The sequence below is a fragment of the Leucopleurus acutus genome (genome assembly GCF_964270905.1).
Source record: "Leucopleurus acutus genome assembly, chromosome: 2".
Taxonomy (NCBI): Eukaryota; Metazoa; Chordata; class Mammalia; order Artiodactyla; family Delphinidae; genus Leucopleurus; species Leucopleurus acutus.
Window position 1 is genome coordinate 2317555 of NC_139143.1, and position 22204 is coordinate 2339758.

Below are 22204 nucleotides of genomic sequence, written 5' to 3' on the forward strand. Positions count from 1 at the left end.
AAACTGGTCACACGTGAACATTCTGAACCACTATTCCTTCACTTACTCATCCACACAGTCAACAGCGACTTACTGAACTCCAGGCATTATATTAAGAGGCTATAGGGACACAATGGTGCATAAATACCGTCTAGTCCCCCGTCCTCACGGAACAAGGGAGACGGAACAAAAAAGGAAAAAAGGGTGAAAAACTCCCCCCCACAAAAGCAATCTGTAAGGAGTGGTACAAATCAATAAAGAGGAAAATCACAGGAGTGGGGAGACCTATCTTGGCAGGAACACTGTCCCAGCGGCGGCCTCTGAAGCGGCAGCCACGACACAGAGAGGAGGATGAAAGACAAGCAAAGGCCCTGCGGTGGGAAAGCCTGGTGTGTTCGAAGGAGCGAAAGAGAACGGGAAGGCTGGAACCCAAGGGGGGCTACAGATGGAACTAGAGAGAGGTGGGGCCAAGTAACAGAAGGCTCCTGTATTCACAAGTCTCGTGTGCCCTGCCTGACTTAGCCGTGACAAGCTTGTCCTCTGTGATCTTGCTTTTTTTAAGTTTAAGCTCATTTACAGTCAACAATGTTGGTAACTATTCTAGCCATGTAATTCCCATTTTTCTATGGTAGCTTTTTTTATACTTGTATTATCCAGAAGAAAAGGCAACTAGGTCAGGATGAGGCAAAATAAGAGCCAGCAGGAGAGCGGAAGGTGACGTCACACCCAGGGAACAGACGCCGGCTGGGGGAACCAGCGAGAAAAAGCCACTCTGAGCTACTCTGAGGTGCAGGTTCAACCAACTGGTTCCAACCATGACCTGAAAACTGAAGAGGACACGGCTGCCTAAAGGTGTTGGACGTTCCGAATCAGGTAATCTCCTTATTTTCCGTAGACTCCCAAAGCTCTGCAGTGCCGAGCCTGATTCTGTGGCTTAAACGCCCTCTTCGATGTATTAAACACCATCGCTTTGCCAAACACGGCACTAGTCCAGGCACTTACCACCAAAAAAAGAAAGATGGGCACAGTACCTGTCCTCACATCGATTATTCTAGTTTGTTCAAAGGATTAAACTCGGAAAAGTGCTATAAAGGAAACAGAGCATCACAGTAGAAAATAAGACTTGCCAGGTGCCTACTTTGGACAGGCTGCGAAGGAGAGCGCCATCCAAGCTGAGAAATGATAGCGCAGAGGCACCGAGCCGCGCAAGAGGCTGGGCGATGGGCCACCCAGGAACGGGAAGCATCGCGTCCAAAGGGCCAGAGGTGAGACGCGCAGCTGGGATGAAGGTCCTGACCTGGGTCGGGCTGGGGGGTACTTTGCCGGCACTGGTCCACTTGACATTTTCAGTGTAAGATGTGAACTCAGCATGATCCGAGTGGCCTGACAGCAACACCCTGGGGGTCCTGGTTCTGGTCCTGCTGAGGCAGCAGGTGTCACCCGGAGCTTCCCAGGGACACCGAGGAGAGCTCTGGACATGACGGCAGGGCCGGGAGGGGGAGCCGCTGAAGGAGGAGCGCGCCGAGTGCGGTCGGCCTGCGTGGCTCTGCCCTCAACCCACGCGAGGCTGAGTGGCTGGACTCGAGCAGGGAGCTGCAGCCCCGGTGGCTTGAGGAGCAAAGGGGTCAGTCACCGGCGTGGCTGGGTACCAAGGAGGAGCAGCCTGGCCGGAAGGACTCGTTCATGGAGGGGACCCCAACCCACACGGAAACTGCCACAGATCCTTGGCTGGCCTGCACTGTGCTAGCAGGAAGGGGCCCCGGAGCCCAGGGAGGGGACAACTGCTGGGACCCCGGCAGGGCGGGTGGCGTGGCGCTCGGGCTTGGGGAACGCCCGGCGGTCCCGAGGCTTCCCAAGGCTCACGTGTGAATTCGAGATGCGGACAGAAAAGCAGCCACTGGATTTGTCCAAACGGGAGCCTACAGTGGCCTCAGCAGCGACTTCAGGGTGGGAGTGGGGGAGGGGATGGAGAGGTTCCGTGAACAGAGAAACGGGGTCTGAGGCGGATGGGGAAGCTTTGTTTACCGAGAGGGGAGACAGCATACCAGCCTTATTTAGAGGACGACCTGACAGGGAGGGAGTCGGGTGGCGGAGGAGCGTGAGTGCGGCCCACAGACCAGCGCTGGGACATTACCAGGAGCTTCTCAGAAGTGCAGACTCTCCACCCCAGCCCAGACCTACAAGCTCCCAGGAGATTCTTTTTTTGTTTGTATTTTTTTTGTGGAACGCGGGCCTCTCACTGTCGTGGCCTCTCCCGTTGCGGAGCACAGGCTCCGGACGCGCAGGCTCAGCGGCCGTGGCTCACGGGCACAGCCGCTCCGCGGCCTGTGGGATCTTCCCGGACCGGGGCTCGAACCCGCGTCCCCTGCATCGGCAGGCGGACTCTCAACCACTGCGCCACCAGGGAAGCCAAAGGTGAACGTTTTTAATAGTGGGGGTGTGAGAGTGAGGGAAAAGAGTTAATCAAGAACGGAAGGTCTGCAGTGGGTCGTGAAGGCCACGTGGTTTCTGACGATGAGTGGGTCCAGGATAGGACCGTGATCCCTACAGCTAACGAGTGGAGGGCAGAGTGCCACACGGGCCTTTGACACTGACGCCCATACTACAGACCACGATGGCAGGTGCAGGAGTCTTCACACTTAGCTTCTTGTTACAAGCCCCATGCAAGCACTCAGCGGAGGACACCTGAAGATACAACTGCTTTTCAATCCGTTCGGGTCTGTCTTGCTCACAGATAAGGTCTGATTTCTCTGGGGTTACAGTTGTAAATGAAAGAGAATCAAGAGGAATTAACTATTCAAATTGGTAAAGGGAGCGACAAATCGACAACTGAAGCATCTTCAGAGCACAAATAAGTAATCACAGCTCTATAAAAATTTCCAAGAGGAGGAATCTACAATCTATATAGTCTTATGCAAGTCAGCCAAGCAAACCTAAAAATCATCTAGTTGGAAATGAGAAACTTATTTCATTCCTGGATGTAAAAAATACTTACTGAGCGCTTGCAGCGTATAGTTAGTTCCCTACTTGGAGGGCTCTGAGTTTTCTAATAATCTAATATGAACTAGATTAATCATTAAATGTATATTGTGGAATACATAAAATCTATTTCCATCATTTTAACAGTATATATATATTTTTAAGTCTAAAGGGAATGGGAAATTTCAGGTAAGATCGCACAACTTTTGTTTTCACTTTGATTTCAAACAAAAAGAGTAATGGAACCTGTCTTAGCCCGTTCAGGCTGCTACAACAAAAATACCACAGACTGGGTGGTCTGTAAGCAACAGAAATGTATTTCTCAGAGTTCTGGAGGCTGGGAAGTCCGAGATCAAGGCGCCAGCAGACTGTGTCTGGTGAGCCCGCTTTGTCACACGGCAGAAGCGGCGAGGGAGCTCTCTGGGGTCTCTTGATAAAGACAGTGGCACAGGTCCCACGCATGAGGGCCAGGCCCTCACGACCTAGCCACCTCCTGACACCACCACATTGGGGCTTATGACTTCAACATTTGAGCTGGGGGGCAGGGGGACACAAACATTCAGTGTGCAGCAGAGTGAGGATGTGTGATGTTTTCTGGTTCTGAGACTTTTTTTTTTACCTGAGGGAGCATATCCCTACCTTATTTATCCAGTACATGACGGCATCCTCAATGTCATAGGGCAGATCTGTGGCTTGGAAGAAAGCCGAGTACTGCTGAGCACACGCGGCCACCTTCTCCACACTGACCATCTCCACGGTGTAAGCCATCATGAGGGTGTCCATCATGGCCAGGTGAGCGCTCTGGAAACAGAAACCGAGAACAACCGTCAGAAACTGCTGCTTCTATATGTTTACATATTAATAATATTTCCGTACGAACAGGAGCAGAACGCGAGGCTATGGAAGACGAGCCTTGGTGAGAAAGCACAAATGGTCCAGGCCGGAGGCGAGCTGACGGAACGCAAGTCATCCATCACTCAGATACTTCTGAGGATCTATGCTCAAGACACTCGTCATCGCCTGCTCAGAGCACACTCCTTTTGCTCTTGTCCTGCCTTCGGAAATGTCGCAGTCATCGGCTCGGCAACGCAACTTCAAACTTCAGAGCAGTCTCTGCGTAGGTGCTCTCCTCACTCCTCTCGTCCACGTGGTAGAAATGTACACATGCTACTTGTAAGCTGTCTCTCAAGGCTACCCTCCTGGTCTGGTGGCTCCGCTCCCATTCCCCTGAACAAGGCAAAAATCCTGAGTTTCCTGTGGCTCCAACTTCTTCCTCACGCTCTGCACCCAGCACAGGACTTCTAGTCTTTCCTTTGTGGCTGCTTTTTGGGAGGGGTGGTTTCAAACAGAAACGTTATATGGGGGGAGGGGGTGTTTCTTAACATTTCCCAACATTACAAAGTATCTAAAGTCGAAAGTACCCTCTCCCCCTCCTGTTTCCCAAGCAGCGTCTACGGTTTGGTACGTATTCTTACCAAAAATGTAATTTTGGTAAGAATTTACACTGCTTCCTATTCTTTGGCGTCACAAACAACGCTACAACCTTGTGTGTCTCCAGGGACGATTCTCCACCGTGGGGCTACTGGGCCCGAGAGCAACCGCATGCTAGGTTTTGATGAATAATCACTTATCTGCTCTCTAGAAAGGCTGCAGCAACTTTCACATCCCCCAAGAATGTTAGCAAGGGTGCTTGTTTCCCCACGCTGTTTGCCAACATTAGACATCATTCCCTTTTCATCATCTGTATCGGTCTGAAGGTTAAACAGCCCACTCCTGTTCAGGCTTTGCATTTCTCTGATTGAGGACGGGCATCTTTTGTACGTTGGGCAATTATTTGTATGTTTTCCTCGGAAAACTGCTTGCTCGTGTCTTTGGCCTACTTTTCTCTTAGGTATACTCACCTTTCTTTATTTCTTGATTTGTAAGGGCTCATTATTTATTAGGTACATTAGCTCTGGACCATTCAGGTAGCAAATACTTTTTCCTAGCCTGTCTTTGGACTTTCAACTTTATTCGGAATGTATTATGCGGCAGAGAAGTTCTAAGTATTTACTCGGTAAAACCTGTCAATCTTAACGTTCTCCTTCACGACTTTGGAATTTCTCCCAAGTTTGCAAGAGGCTCCCCCCGCACACCCCCAAGAATATAGAAATAGTATCCTCTACTTTTTCTGTTATTGATACTTTAAATCCACATGGAATTTATTTTTGAAGATGTTATCAACTAGGGACTAGTTATTTTTCCACATCAGAGACGTCATCACATCAGAGACGTCATCATATCAGAGACGTCATCATATCAGAGACGTCATATCATGCTCCCCTGAAGTCTACCTCATCTTCTGTATAATAAAGTCTAAGGCCCCCCCCATCAATCCAGTTTTACAACCCGCATTTCCTTCCCCCAATCTACATTCCATTTAGAACTGCCTCAGAAGAGTGTCTGCTGCTCCCCAAACCTGTCGCCAGGCTTCCAGCTCCCATGCCCTCACCTGCTGTCGCCACCTCACACTGCAGACTAAGTCCTGTTGTTGGTCTGACTGTCACCCTCTTTCCGACCCCCTTTCCAATCAAGATGGATCATTCTTCCTACAGAGTGAGTATACTATTTATACTTGCATGAAATTCTCTTCTTCTTTGAGTTTTATTGTGATGTAACTGAAATGCCACGCTGTGTGAGTTGAAGACTGGACATACAGATATTGTGAAACGATGAGCACAAAAGGTTTAGTGACACGTGCACTGAATTCTGACTTCATTATCTGAAGCAGGGCACGGAAATCAGTATCTGTAAGAAGCTCCCCGGATCAGGCTAACGAGAAGCTGGCTGAGGACCACAGACTGTCTTGCTGCAGGACAGGCACCATCTCCCTGGTGAGACAGCGAGACCCCAAGGGCAAGGGCACTGTCTGAGCATCTTCGCACTCCTACACCTCACACGGTAACTGACAGCGAGCACGGGCTAAAGGAAGGAAAGGAGCTGGCCTACTGCTCACTGTAGAGGGCGAAGAGCTAGCTCGACTCTGGAGGCTGAGGAAGTGGGTTCTGACTTGGAGGTGGTGGGCCAGCGTACTGAAAGCTTAGCGGTGTTTACAGGAAGGCAGGCGCTCTGTCTGAAGCGGTGCTGTGCTGAGGGCTTTATTAACATACTAGCTCTTCCAGTTCCAATCTTTGCGGAAGTGAGGCTGGAGATAATATACATTTGTTATAACCCTTAAAGCTCTGAAGGAAGCATCGTTTATGTTTTTAATGTGAGGAAGCTGCAGCTCCAGAAATTAAATAGTTCGTCCAAACCCACGTGCTCCTCCTATTGCGTCGTGTGGTTGGCAGAAGCTAAGTCACGTACCAATAGTTAGGCAAGAAATATGTTCTGGAAATGGTAAACAGACATCATATGCAAGAAAGAAAAATCAGCATCATTATTTGAACCTCAAGTCATATTTTCACATTCTCCCTCTTTTTCAGGCGGCTACTGTCCAGAGAGAGACCCCAATTCCTTCTTCAGACTCAGAGTGGACACGGGACCAACCGCAGCGCGCCCTTCCACTCAGGTGATTTCTGCGTCCTCTCTCTATTCACTCGAGCCCTAGGGAGCGGGGTCCTGTCTTTCTCATCTTTGTTCCCAGCACAAGGTTTTGAGGGCAAAGTCTGAGTAATCAGTATTTACAGCATTACAAAGCATAACTCTTTTGAACAAAAATGTGGGAAAACATCTCAGGAGCTGTAAAACCATTCACCTCCTCTTCACTAAGACTCCTTCTCTTGGCAATTTATTCTACAGATACAATTTAAGGGAGAAAACGGAGCTGTAGGAATGAAACTGACCGTTACAGAATTGTAGATAACAAGAAAGGAAGCAATGTTACAACCACAATGAGCGATTTATGCCATCCTAAGCTATTTAACAATAGGGGAAAATGTGCACAATACAATGTTGAGTAGAAGAAACAATGCCATACCACAACAATGCTCAAAATAAATATATAAATGGGCAGACGTAAGTGTATGTACATATACACCTTGAATATACATATATATATATATATATAACAGGAAGGGAAAAGGAATGAATAAAAATAAAACTTACTTAGAAACGACCTTGTTATAATATGCAAAAAATACATTAAAAATCTATAGTTTACTTCAAAACTTAGGATAGTAAACACTAAGTATAATTAGTAACACATTTTCAGAACAAAGCTCATCGCACTGATTACTTCACTTCCTAAATTTAAAAACAGACTTAAAAAAAATTCCACTACAGTGTTTACAGATATTTCCATAAGACGTTCACCCACTTTTAAACTAAGAACCTTCAAATTTTATTATGATTTCTTTTTTACCCCTTAACCTTAGGAGGTAGAAGTAAATTTAGGAATTATATATAACAGAAACTATATACATAATGAATCTAGAAAGCATCGACAGTGAAAGATAAGCTGTAGGCTACAATCAATCCATTTGGAACGATTTATGTCTCTAAATAAAATACACGCATTTAATTGTTTACCCAAAGCATTGAGGTCAGAATAACAATAACGGCAGCTAGCACTGAGTGTTATGCTCCAGGCAATGTTTCCCGCATTTGTGTCAACTCACTTGATAACTCAGCGCTGTGAGATGCACTCTTATTAAACCTGTTTTACAGATGAGAGAACGGAGCCACCTGTCCGAGGTTACAGAGCCAGGAGGTGCGGAGCTCGCACGGCCCAGCAGCAGCCTGCAGACCCCAGGGCCGGGCACCGCGGTGGCAGTGCAGAGCCCGCCACCCAGGAGCAGCAGCAGAAAGGCTAGTGAGGAAGGAAAGCAGGAAGGTTCCCTGCATTTTAGTGAAAAAGGCAAGGACAAGGAGGCCCGGGAACTCACTGAGGCCTCTACTAGCTTCTAGATCTGGGTTACAGGTTACATTTTTGTTATCTCCGACCAGTGGAGTCTAGACAAAAATGATTACATTTAGGTATCAGAAATGAAGGTTACGGCTATTAAATAAAGAAGAGCATCGAAGTGTTGCAGGTGAGAAGGCTGTTAATGAGCCTCACAGATTAATAACATCCAAGTTCTACTATTTCATGGCTTTTTTATTCTTTTATCAGACGTAGGACAAAGAAAATATTTCCGAAACTGAACTCAGGCCTGTGGCGCAGTGGCCGGTGCACCAACCGTGTCCAAGCCCTCCTAGAGGGACACGGGAGGGAACAGACTTAACAGACGGACACGAACAGGAAGAACTGGAATTATTCTGCTAAAATGGCACACAACAGCGTATACACATCACGCTATAGTTTATCGAAGTTAATTCCGATTCAGAAAATAATATTTTACATGTCATTTATTTATATAAACAAGTTCACCAAAATTTTCATTTATCCTTCATTTACATGGAGATACAAGGAAAACAGCACTTAAAGCCCTACTGAGATACCACTTCCCACCAGGAAGGCTATAATTAAAAAAATCAGATAATAACAACCATTGGCAAGGATGTGGAGAGAAATGGGAGCCCTTGTGCCCCGCTGGCGGGAATGTTAAATAGTGCAGCCACCGTGCAAGAGTCTGGCAGTTTCTCAGAGTCTGCCCCAGCAGCTCTGCTTTTAGGTTCATTATACCCAAGAGAAACGAAAACGTGTCCACACAAAATCTGTACACAAATATTCAGAGTAGCATTATCTGTAAGAGCCAGAAAGGTGGAAACAAGCCAGACGTCCATCAACTGATGACTGGATAAGCAAAAACGATACAGCCATGATATTCTGAATGGAATATAATTCGGCAATAAAACGGAACAAAGCCTGACATAGGCCACAACATGCGTGAACCCGGTAAACAATGTTGTTTTCTAAAATGGATTGTGGCAATGCCTACACAACTCTGAATATGCCAAAACCATTGCACTGTACGCTTAGAATGCATGAACTGTTTGGTGTGCCGATGATACCTCAAGTCGTTACCCCCCCGAAAGATGAGATTGATTTATGATGCTCTGCTGACCCTTTTCCAGTGCAAAGACCTCAAAAATGACCGTTTAGGTCTAAGTTAGGCAGTTAGCTATATCCATGTGTTTGCAAAGTATCTTCAGAAGGACTTCAAGGTGAAGGGACACATTTTTCTGGACAGAGAAGTATTTTAGATATTATTAAAAAATAAATTAACATTTGCTTACTACCATAAGTTTGTTTTCTACATTACGTTAAGCAGGAAACATCTATATATGAATTGATGACAAAAAGAAAAACAAATAAATATGCTGAGTTAATTCTATTTTCCTCCCACAGATATTTACGTTCACTTTCTTTTTTTTTTTTTTATGTTCACTTTCTTAAGCCTCCAACTAATCTGGATAAAAGGTATAGTTTACTTTAAAAGATTATTATTTACGATCTTTCTTAGATACTGTTCATTATTTTAGTAGCTAGGATCTTAGCGATAGATTTCTATAGTTGGTATGAGAATAGAAAATTTCCAGAAAAACCATTTATTTCCAATCATATTGTTGGTCCCCTTATATGATAAGAAAATCTCAGCGTATCAAAAATTCAGGCTATCAAAAGTAGGCTGGACTCACAAGTGTAGGTAGTGTGCTACATGAGGGGCAAGTTTTTTGCTAACATCACAAGGGTCTTTGGCCCAATGAGTGGAGTTTGATAGTAATACTTGCTACAAATGTAAAAAAAAAAGTAGGCTGGTCCATGGAGCAAAAAGCACTGGCCTTAAAGACACAGGCAGGACTTCCCTGGCGGTCCAGTGGTTAAGACTCCACGCTTCCACTGCAGGGAGCATGGCTTCGATCCCTGGTCGGGGAACTGAGATCCCACGTGCCATGAGAGGCGGCCAAAAAAAACAGCGGCAGACTATCACTGAGACAGCAAAGAGTTTAGTTGTAACCTACTGGAGGATCCAGGCATGGCTGTTCCAGTCATAATGATGCTGTATTCTACCTGTAGTAAACACACTCAGGACCAAAGCGCGCCAGTGTCGTTCCGCTACACCAGACGGAATGGTGGAACTGGGCGCCTTGGCAAGGGAGGTGATGTCCGTGAGGTTCAAACTCTTAACGTGAATGACATTTGCTTGTGACCACACAAAAGTGATACATCGATTTTATTTGGACGCATCTGGTTAGACATGTGAATGGGGTAAAGAGAGAAAGGTAAAAAGTACGATTGCCAGCATGGGACTGTTAGCACAGTGATACTTATTTAGCTGCCATTTAACTCTGCCTAAATTGAAAACATACCGTAGGACACACAATAAAGCAGTCGAGAGTTCTCTTTAATCTGTGTCCATGAGGGCGGCACGAGCATCTGGCTTACATTCTGTCATCTGCACTTGGTGAATCTGATAATCACACACCCAATGGAGAACTGTTTCCGAGATAATGTTGAACCAAACTGATATCAAGCTTTATTACAAAAGGAACACAGGCAAGAAACAGTGCAGCCCAAATGTCTATCAAAATGCAAGTCCCAGGCCAATGAAAGAAATGCTGTCTCCTGAGCAGCTCCATCACTTCCTCTGGACTATATTTAACCTCAGCTGGCAAGTTAAGGATGTTTACCTGAGGCTGCACCGGGCGGACGCAGACAGGGACTGCACATTAGCAGCAAATAAATACGGTAAACACAGGAAATGGTTTACAGCAGTGGTTCTGAATCGGGCTCATCATCAAAAACCACAAATTTCCTGGCCCCGAACGTCAGAGGGGCCCCAGAATAGCATCCTGACAGGAGCCCTGCCCCCAAAGGCCCGCAGCACGACAGACTGACAGTGACGCCACTCCAGGCGCTTCCCGGGGCCCACCGCCCTCCAGGGTCTCCTCTCCCACGGCTTCTCTGCGTGAGCCTATGGTCCAGGAGCGCAGGTGGTGAGCAGCCTCGACCCTGCGCCTCCTGCGCAACCCTGGGCAAAGCCCGCAATTTCCTTATGCTTCACTACCCTCAACGGCAAAGTGGGCTGACAACAACAGTACGGGCATTTCGTGCCCTGACGACAACACGGTTTACGTCAAGAACAGGGCTGGGGTAGGCACCTCTGTGACCAGGAGGTAACCTGGAGAGCCCGGCTTCCACCGGGCTGGAAGCTGCCCCGGCACGCAGGGGAAACTGCACAGAAGCAAGTGTGGACGTGCTGCGTGCTTTCTAATTAGAGGCTGGCTGGTGGATGATGACATGATGACACAGATGGACGTGGATCTCAGCCAGCAGAGGTGGACCCGGGAAGCAGTGCAGCTGTCCCAGCCAAGACTGCACTCGGCTGGGGCTGCCCTTGGGAAAGGGCCCTGGGCAGGTGCCCCTCTGAAGAATGAAACAGGAGAGAAGGCTGTGGTGGCAGTTTTGGATTGGAGGCTGCCCTAAGAGCTCATGATCCTACGTGTACGTCTCCCCTAGCCTAGAAGCAGGAACACGATAAATATACCTGTGCCCATCTCCACATTAAAATAAACCCAAGGCTCTTTAGAGAACGGCTGATTCCAAGTCAGAGACAGGAAAAGCACAAAGTGAGCCTGGAATAGCTAGTTGGGTCAGAAAGAAGAAAGTATTCAAAGACTGCTGGGGAGCTGTTAAAAGGATACAGGAGTCAGCCTAGCGGGGCGTCCCATTGGCCAAATATGGGCCCACATGAATACAAAAAAGATTAACAACAAGGATGAATCATAACACAAGTAATCAAAACCAAAATGAATCCATGAGTCCACAGTGATGATCACTAAAGGGGAAAGGAGGATGAGAAAGCTTTTCTTCACAGAACAATGCCAGGTAAGAAGTACAAAAGGAATGAGAGAATTTTTAAATCACTATATTGCAACCACCACTGCAGTAATTCATTCAGGCACAGATCACCCAGAGATGCTAAAACCGCCAGGTGGTGTATCACTGGGAACACAATATGCAACAAATGTCAAAGTATCACTCCACATAATGCCCGCGGTTACAAAGGGAAAAGTGGTCAAACTAGAATCACCAGTAATGGGACATGATAAGATTTAATCAAGAGTATAACACATCACCTATTCATGTCATAGCGTTCATGTCGAAAGATCTTACTTGGGCTTCCCTGGTGGCGCACTGGTTGAGAGTCCGCCTGCCCATGCAGGGGACGCGGGTTCGTGCCCCGGTCCGGGAAGATCCCACATGCCGCGGAACGGCTGGGCCCGTGAGCCGTGGCCGCTGAGCCTGCGCGTCCGGAGCCTGTGCTCCGCAACGGGAGGGGCCCCAACAGTGAGAGGCCCGCGTAACGCCAAAAAAAGAAAAAGACTTTACTCTGAATCTTGTATTGATATTCTTATCCCACAAAATTACGTTTACAGAGCAAGCTTTAAATGCTGTCTAGCTAAAACAGGAGCTGCTGATACATGCACAGAATAAGCTGTTTCTGTTTACCTTTTTAAGTCCTAGGTAACTGTTGGTGGCTTTCTCCCCAAACCATACCACACAAGGAATGCATTCCACATGTGTATCTGTCCATTAAACAAGTCATCAGATGGGTACAGGAGAATGTACGGCCTTAATGAAGTTCTAATTAAGCGATACTTGCCAGTCCTGTTGCTACAATTAGATACAGAAACTGAGGAGTTTTTGATAAGCCAAAAAGAAAATCTATAAAAAATCAAGAAAAAGGCTTAAAGAATAAAAGGCCTTCAACTGAGGTACATATAAGCCCCCTAAACGATTGGTCAGTACACAGAGCAAAGAGGTCGGAAAACTGTCCTGGCATCAGTGCCATCCAGGTGAGGCAGGCTTCTCTGCAGCACCCCTTCCAGAAACAGCGCCACTCCTAAGAAATTTTAGGATCTAAAGTGAAGATAAATTTCATTTCTTTCAGTTACTATTTTGCTTTACCACACATTAAGTAACCATTTTTACAAGACATATGTAAATATATTATTTTGAATTAATTAACATACTAATATTCAGTTTACAAAAGACCCAGGAAGAGAAATAGGGCAACAGAAACCGAGCACAATTGCTAAAATTTACTGACCTCTTATCACAGGTCAAGTACTACATTAGATGCTTCCCCGGCCTACTCTAATTCATCCTCACAACTGTGGAAGGTAGACAACAGTGTTGTTCCTTATATAGACAAGAAATTGGACCGCAGAGAGCTTCAGAACCAGTCCAAATGCAGACAGCTATTTGCTGCCACCCGAGCCTGTCCTGCTCTAGCGACAAAGGGCTCCAGCACCACCACTCTGCCTCACCAGCAGAGACGCGTTTGCCAAAGGGCACAAACCATTTCTGCTCCAAACTGTAGCATTTCCTTTCAATCTTAAACGTCCATCCTTCATACACTTCTTTTAAATCAAGCTTTTTATTTTGAAATAATTACAGGTTCACATGCAATTGTCAGAAGTAACGCAGAGTTGCCACGTACCCTTTACTTGGTTTCCCCCGACGGTAACATCTCGTAAAAGCACAGCGTAACGTCACACCCAGGAGACGGCATTGACACAACTAAACTGCAGAAGCTGTCCATCCCAAGGGTCCCTCCTGTTGGCCTCTTACAGCCACATCTACCTCCCTCCTGCCCCTCCCTCTCCTTAGACCCTGGCAACACTGATCTGTTCCCTGTTTTTACAATTTTGTCCTTTCAGGAATGTTACGTGGATGCTATCATACACTATGAAGCTTTGGGGATGGGCATTTTTCACTCAGCGTATTCTGTGGAGATTCATACAAGCTGCTGTATTTCTCGATCGGTTGTTCCTTTTTATTGCTGAGTCCCAATAAAGCTCTTGAGACACTGATTACTCGAGATGATGACCGCTGACACTTTTATAAATGTAAACACATCAGCTTGAGCTACACGTTGAACATCCAACAGAAACTATCTCACGTACACTTTTAGGGGCCTGCTAAATAGATTACACTGAAGTACTAAATTAGTCAACATCATAGGTGGCTGAACTTTCCCAGTTTAACTGACCTTTCTTATGAACATTTAAAGCTCTAACTAAAGTTTGCACTCTTAAAAAGAAGGTTGTAATGGCACAAAGTAAGAAGCAGTTTATTTTTGGTCAGTATTAACTGAATTCTTGACCTAACCAGCTTATACGAAAGGTAAATGTCTGTGAAGGTGTTTAAGGAAATAATAACGATAGGTGGTAGCTGCCCCAGAACACGTCTTCGATGGACAGCACAGGAAAAAGTCTAGAAATGTAACAGACCGCTCCAGCTCTCAGTGGCATGTCAGGCTCTCCAAGCGGCGACAGGAGGCGGTGGGCTCAGAGATACCTGTACACGCAGGGTTATCCACTTCCTACCAAGCGTGCTCAGCCCGAAACAGACGAGCACACGCACGTGTGCACCTGTACACACATACAGAAAAATGCCAAGCCTTAAAGATTTCACAAGGACTTGTCGGGCAGTGAATAAAATGCACATCTTAGTTCTTGTGCTTTTGTATGTAATCTTCAGTTGACTATTTTTAACTCATGAGAAAAAAATCTAAGCTAATTTCTACTCATTTCTTTAGGTCTTGGACTACACATGGCATCACCCAGAAAGGTTTGCCTGATCACTGCTCCCCACCTCTGACTAGATTGGGCTTAGGTGCGTCTCTGGGAGGTTCCCCAGCACCTAGAGCAGCAGCAGGTCCCATGAAGCAGTTGCCTCTTCCCTGTCTGTCCCTCCTGCTGGACTCTACGTGTTCCGATGGTGTAGCTCTGTATTAACACACATTAGGTGATCAGCAGAGAAGAGCCTGCCGACGAATGAGCACGCAAGACACACACAGTGTAGCGCTGACTGGGAGAACCAGCCCTCTCATGACACACCCTAGAGAACTGAAAACAGGTATCCCAACAAGAACGTGCAGATGAATACTCAGAGCAGCACTGTTCACAGTAACCAAAAGGTAGAAACAACCTAAATGTCCATCAGTTTATGAATGGATAAACAGAATGTGTTCTACCCCTAGTTGGCAATAAAAAGGAATGAAGTATGGCTATGTGCATAGAAGAACCTTGAAAGTATCATGCAAAGTAAAGGAGCCAACCAAAAGGAGGCCACATATTGTATGAGTCCATTTATATAAAATGTCCAGAATGAACAAATCCACAGAGACAGAAAGGAGACTAATGGTCGCTGTGGGCTGTGGCAATGGAGTGGGGAGGTTCGGGAGGAACTGTTGATGGGCTTAGGCTTTCAGGTGTGCGGTGGAAGGTTCTGGAGCTAAGTAATGGCGATGACTGCACAACACTGTACTTAATGCCACTGAACTGTACTCTGTAAAATGGTAAGTTCTATGTTTTATATAGTTTATGATAAACAGATAAATAGATAAATAAACTGGTCATACAACCAAAACAAACCCCAAGATTTTTCCATTATTAATGAAAGATTTCAACCCATAGAACCAAAAATTTAAGTAAGCCCTTTGCAGAATATATATAAAGAAAAATGCACATAGGCATCTCATAGTCAAACTTCTGAAAAAAGGGGAAATCTTGAAAGAAGCCAAAATATTAATATATGAAGAAAAACAGAATTAAAAAGAGAAAGAGAGAAATCCAAAATTAGTTGAAGTTTTTAATACTTCTTTTTCAAGAATCAGTAGAATAACTGAACATAAAATCAGAAGGGGTATGGAAGACTTGAAAAGCATCAAGCAAAATGACCTGATGTTTACAGAACACGATACCAAAGAACAGTTCTTTTCAAGTACACATAAACACTCACCAAGACAGATTCAAATGCTGAGGCATAAAACAGTCTCAACATAGTTAAAAGGACTGAAATCATACAAAATATGTTCTCTAACCACAACAGATGTAAATTAGAAATCAGTAATAAAAAAAAAGGTATCTGGAAAACATCTAGGTACTTGGAAATTAAATCATCTGAATTTCTATGAGGCAAAGAAGAAATCACCAGGGAATTCAGAAAATATTTTGAACTGAATGGTAATGAACAACATTCACTGGTTTTTGACTCCATGTCAAAATTTGCAGGTTGCAGCTAAAGCAGAGCTTAGAGGGCAACTTATGGCTTTCAGTGTTTTTAACAGAAAAGAATACTTTTAAATCAATTACCTATGATCCATCCTTAAAAAGCTAAAAAAAGAGGAGCAAATTAAATCAAAATAAGGAGGAGAAAGGAAATAATAAAACTAAGAGCAGAAATTAATGAAACAGTAAAAAAGCAAAAAAAAAAAAAAAACAAAGTCCTTGAAAAGACACAAAATAACCAAAACTGACATAAGAAACAAAAAAATTTATAGCTGTAAATATAATTTACAGCATTTATAGCATTCACCACCCACCTAAACCTATTTTTTTAATGAAGTTGTAATTTTAAAACTTTCCCGCAAAGAAAACATCAAGCCCTGATGGTTCACTGGTGAATTCCATCAAACATTTAAGGAAGAAACAATGCCAATCTTAGACAAAGTCCTTCAGAAAACAGAAGAGGAAAGAACATTTTGCAACTCAACGTGTAAGGTCAGTATTACTCTGATTCTGAAACCAGACTAAGAAATTAGAAGAAAAATATCTTTCATACAAATGGCTGCAAATACCCTTGAGAAAATATTAACAAATGAAATCCACCAATATATAAAAGAGATAATACATCATGACCAAATGAATTTAACTCCAGGAATTCAAGACTGGTATAATATTTGAGAATCGATCAATGTAATTCACGTTAACAGAATAAATGAGGAAGCCATATGATCATATCAACAGAGGCAAAAAAAGCATTTGACAAAATACAGCACCTATTCATGATTTAAAACACACACATACACAGAATTCTTAGCAAGCCAGGAATAGAAGAGAACCTCCTAAACTTGATAAAGAACATCCTACAGATATTCAAAATTCCTACAGATAACATCATGCTTAACAATGAGAACCAAATACACTCTCCTTAAGACCAAGAATAAGGCAAGGATGTCTGGTCTCACCACTTTTATTTAACATTGTCTGGAAATCTCAGGCAGTTCAATGAGAGAAGGAAAAAGAAGGCAAACATACTGGAAAGGAAGAAGTAAATCTGTTTATTCATGAACAACAGGATCGTGCATGTAGGGAATTCTGACTACTCCACAAAAAGCCTACCAGGAACAAATGCAAGGTTGCAACATACAAAAATCAATGTTCAAAATTCAACTGTATGCCTCCGTATTAGCAATGAACAATTGGAAATTAATTTTTTAAAATTCCGTTTATAATCAAAATAAAAAATATGAAATAAAGTGAAATTTCACAAAATATGTGTAGAACTCATACACTAAAAACTACAAACACTGCTGAAATAAATTAAAGAAGACCTAAGTAAATTGGGAAAAGATAGCATGTTCACACAGGAGGAGTCAATAGTGCTAAAATATCAATTCTTCCTAAAATGATGTATAGATTAACACAATTCCAATCGATATCTAAGCTAAATCTAAGCTTTTTTGTAGAAATTGACAAGTGACTCTAAAATTTATGTGGAAATACAAAGAACCTAGGATAACTAAAACAATTTTGACAAAGAACAACAAAGTTCAATGACTGACACTGCCAGATTTAAGACTTATTGTAAAACTACTGTGATCAAGACTGAGTGGTACTGGCCTAACAGACACATGTGTCAAAGTCAGTCAGTGGGGAAAGGACGGTCTTCAACAAATGGTTATGGAACAACTAAATGTTCTGGTTAAATCAATAAATAAACCGTGACGCTTCCCTCCCATTATACAAAATAATAACAATCCAAAATGAGTCACAGAACTAAACGTAAAAGCTAAAACTATAAAATTCTCGAAGAAAAAACAGAGAAAAAACTCTTTTACAACCATGACATAGGCAAAGACTTCTTAGGACATAAAAGCACTAACCATAAAAGAGAAAAATTATAAATTGGTCTTCATGAAAATTTCTGGAAAGACATTATTAAGAAAATGAAAAGGTAAACCACAGACTAGAAGAAAATATTTGTAATACATATAATGGACAAAGGACTTGTAGTCAGAATATAAAAGAATTCTTAGAGTAAGAAAATAAAAAGCCCAATAAGAAAATGAGAAAAAGATTTAACACACAAAAGACAACGTATGAATGACCAATAAGCATATAAAAAACACTAAACTACATTAGTCATCAAGAAAACGGAAATTAAAACCATACGGAGATACTGATTCACACTAGAATGGCTAAAATTAAAAAAACAACACCAAAAGTGTTGACAAGGATGTGGAGCAACTGGAATCCTCATACACTGCTGGTGGCAAAATTAAAAATACAGCCACTTGGGCTTCCCTGGTGGCGCAGCGGTTAAGAGTCCGCCTGCCGATGCAGGGGACACAGGTTCGTGCCCCGGTCTGGGAAGTTTCCACGTGCCGCGGAGCGGCTGGGCCCGTGAGCCGTGGCTGCTGAGCCTGCGCGTCCGGAGCCTGTGCTCCGCAACGGGAGAGGCCACAACAGTGAGAGGCCTGCGTACCGCAAAAAAAATAAATAAATACAGCCACTTTGGGAAACTGCTGGACAGCTACTTAAAAGTTAAACACGTGCTTACATATGGCCCACCAATTCAACTCCTAGGTATTTACCCAAGGGAAATGAAAATATATGTCTTCACAAAAATGTACACAAATGTTCACAGCCACTTTATTTGTAATAGGTCAAGCCCTGTAAGCATCAATGTACACCAGCAGGTGAATGAATATTGTGGTTTTCATAAAATGGAATGATACTAGGCAACAAAAAGGACCAGACGACACATAACAACGTGACTGAATCAACAAAGTATGAGCGAAAGCATCCAATTTCAGAAGTTCGTTTTTCCCTGCAGCGGTACGTGCTGGGAGGTGGCGGCACTGACTCCTGGGAGCCGGGCACAGGGACAGCCGTCACCCTCGGACCTCCTCCGGGGACCCCTTCTGGGTGCGCCGAACCATGGATGGTGTGGGGCTGACTCTGACGCTAGGAGCTTCGGCCTCTGGGGTGTCTCTGGGCATCTCCGAGCTCAACGTGAAGACCCTGGTGAAAACTTGAGAGTGGACCACATTACAGATTGAAAAAGGAGCCTCAAAGGAGTCAGTTCTTAAAAACTCAGCTTCCAGAGATGAGTCACCCATGGAAAATGGGCTGTCCGGGTCTGCGAGGAAGGGACTTGGAGCTGTCTGACGTGTTTTATTTCTCCAAGAAGGTACTGGAGGCCACGATGGAAGGTGAAGTGACCCAGCGGTTCTCCTCAGAGGAGCTAGTGTCATGGAATCTCCTCACAAGGACCAATGTAAATTTCCAGACATCCGTCCGTGGCTCACCATGGTGTGGCGCTGGGCGTCACAGTGCGCTACTGTGTCCTACTGCCTCTGAGAATTACCTTGGCTTTCACTAGGTTTACAGCAAGTACCCTGGTTGGACAGCTGTCAGGAAGCAGCCTCAAAAACCGGCTGAGTGAACTTGTCCACTGCCGGATCTATGTTCATGCCCTCCCTGTACTACTCGCTATCATAACACGCAGTACAGACCCCAGAAGGGAGGCATTTGTGTTGCAACCATACCTTCCTGTAGATGTTTTATCTTGACAGTGGATGGATGCTATGCTACGGTTGGCCAGGTGCATGCATGGTGGATGGGAATTATTCAGAGCTATGGTCAAGGCTTGTCCACATGTCTGGTCCGAACGCTCAGAAATGAAGGCCTGACACCTGGTTACCAACAGACTAAAAGAACATATTGCTGATAAGAAAAAATTACCCATACTCATCTTTCCTGAAGGAACTTGCATCAACAATACTTCAGTCATGATATTTAAAAAGGGAAGCTTTAAAACTGGAGGAACCATACATCCAGTTGCCATTAAGTATGATCCTTAGTTTGGTGACGCATTTTGGAACAGCAGTAAATACAACACGGTGAGCTACGCGCTTTGAGTGATGACTAGCTGGGCCATTGTCTGTGCTGTGCGGTACGCGCCCCCCATGACCAGAGAGAAAGGAGAAGATGCAGCCCAGTTTGCTAATAGGGTTAAGTCTGCACTTGCTGTACAAGGAGGGCTGACTGAGCTTCCTTGGGTTGGAGGGCTGAAGAGAGCCTAGGTGAAGGACGTCTCTAAGGAAGAGCCACAGAAGAAGTACAGCAAGATGACTGTGGGCAACGGGTATCTCAACACGGAAGCAGACTGAATGCCACCCAGGCTTTCCAGAACTAGCCCTCGGAAATGGAATGTGGTGGAGCTTTTTTTTTGTGTGTGTGGGGGGGTGCACTGTTTTGTTTTACCGTTTTTGTTTTTTTATTGTTAATCTTTTCTACTGGATGACTGTCTCTACCTCTTTATGCCAGAGGCAGAATCCACGGTGCCCTTTTTGGCTTTTGTTGTTGTTACAGCATTAGCCTCATGAGCTGTTAAGTAGTTTACTGAGTTTCAACATGTTCTGCCTTTTGTAAAACGACTGTGTCACTGTGAATTGAATGAAATATTTGCACCGGAAAAAGTACTTCTAAAACATCTGTGGAACTCAGTTGTGTTTGGAACTCGTTGATACAGTAATTCTCAAGAAAATACCCCGAGCTGTGTTCATGATTAGCTTTCTCATGCCCCCTCCTCCCATTTCCTTCTATCACTTAAACATGGATTTCACATCACTCGAGTTACTGTTATGGTTTTGTTCTACTGCCAGGTTGAAAAGAAAAATGGAGGACAGTATTTAGGAGAAAGGACAGATTTGTGGCCACTTGATCTGAAAGTTGAAAGGAAATTAAATATTTTTTACTAGCGTGCTAGAAGAGACCTTCTATTTGGTGAGCTTTACCAAAGAAAACGAGTCCACGTTACTGTGTGTGCACGTTTGTATGTAGGCAACTTGCGAATAAGTTAGCCAGCAATAGGTGATAATGTTTTTAGTCTTCCTTGTTTGTATGCTAAAGATCTATACTTAAGGCCTCTCCCATCTACTGATTTGTCTGATCTTGTAACCAAACACATTTCAAATAGGAGCCTTTGACAACTGCGAATCCCACTGAGTGTCTTCAGCGGGGGCAGGAGTGAAGGAAGCACTGTTCCTCCCCTTCCACCCCTTCGTCCTTTATTGCAGAATTTTCCCAGTTTCTTGAACAGGAAAATAAGTGGTAAAACTACCTTTTGGAAACTGAGCTTTTAATTTTTTTAAAGGGGAAAGTAAGTGTTTCCCGACTCTGCAGCATAAGCAATGTTGATAGCAATATAGTGTCATCCAAGTGTTATTTCTCTTCTGGTAACCATGTACAAAATGTGACACCGTTTTACGGTGAATATAAGTAAATTCTACATTTCTAAAAAAAATAAATTAAAAAAATAAAAGTTCATACATTATGCTTTCATCTATATGAAATTCTAGAACAGGCAAAACTCACCTACAGGGACAGGAAGGAGACTGATGGAGATCTAGCATGGGATGCAGATAGGGACCTGACAGCAAAGAGGCACGAAGGGATTCTGGGAGCCAATAAAAACATTTTATATTTTAACTGGAGTAGTATTTACATGAGTGTATACATTTGTCAAAACTCAAACTATTTACTTTAAATAGGTACACTTTATTTAAATGATGCCTCAACAAAGCTGATTTTTAAAAAGAAAGCTCTGACCTGAAAGTCACTCAGACTTCATTGAGATTCCTCTTCTTCATCTGTTAAATGTGGATAATACATAATTTCTCACCCCACAAGGCATCAAATGAGACCAAAGTACATCAAAGTACTCTAGAAGTTGTTATGTGACACAATGATTTGTAGTGTTTTATTACTTCAGGTATTAGTCAGTGTATGACTATGGGATTAGCCTGCAGAATAATTTATTACCTAAAGATAATCTTCAAACTTCATCATAATCATTTTTTTTTATTATTATTATTTTTTTGTGGTACGCGGGCCTCTCACCGTCGTGGCCTCTCCCGTTGCGGAGCACAGGCTCCGGACGTGCAGGCTCAGCGGCCATGGCTCACGGGCCCAGCCGCTCCGCGGCATGTGGGATCCTCCCGGACCGGGGCACGAACCCGTGTCCCCTGCATCGGCAGGCGGACTCTCAACCACTGCGCCACCAGGGAAGGCCCCGTAATCAGTTATTTTTATGTTCCCCCAAACAAATGCTACATGGATCGATACTTTAAGGAATGAAATTAGGAGTGTGCCTGGCCCACTAAGAGTGGGGCTGCAATGAGCCACCAGACAGTGGAAGCAGGAAAAGACAGCCACCACGGGGACAGCAGAGCGTGCGCTGCTTTACGGAAAACCCACAAAAGTAGATGATTATATCCAACACATCGCGATTTAAGTACAG

General features: G+C 44.2%; 1 protein-coding gene and 1 pseudogene across 2 annotated transcripts in view; one reads left to right on the forward strand and one right to left on the reverse strand.

Moving 5' to 3' along the window:
* CAMSAP2 (calmodulin regulated spectrin associated protein family member 2) overlaps positions 1 to 22204 on the reverse strand; it is a 98153-nt gene that overhangs the window by 38696 nt on the left and 37253 nt on the right. Inside the window, exon 3 of the mRNA XM_082832695.1 lies at positions 3598 to 3759. Within this exon, the coding sequence (XP_082688821.1) occupies positions 3598 to 3759 (162 nt within the window). The remainder of the gene's footprint in view (positions 1 to 3597; positions 3760 to 22204) is intronic.
* LOC309978765 (glycerol-3-phosphate acyltransferase 3-like) lies at positions 18838 to 20821 on the forward strand (annotated as a pseudogene). The gene has a single exon. The product of its transcript is annotated as a glycerol-3-phosphate acyltransferase 3-like (transcript).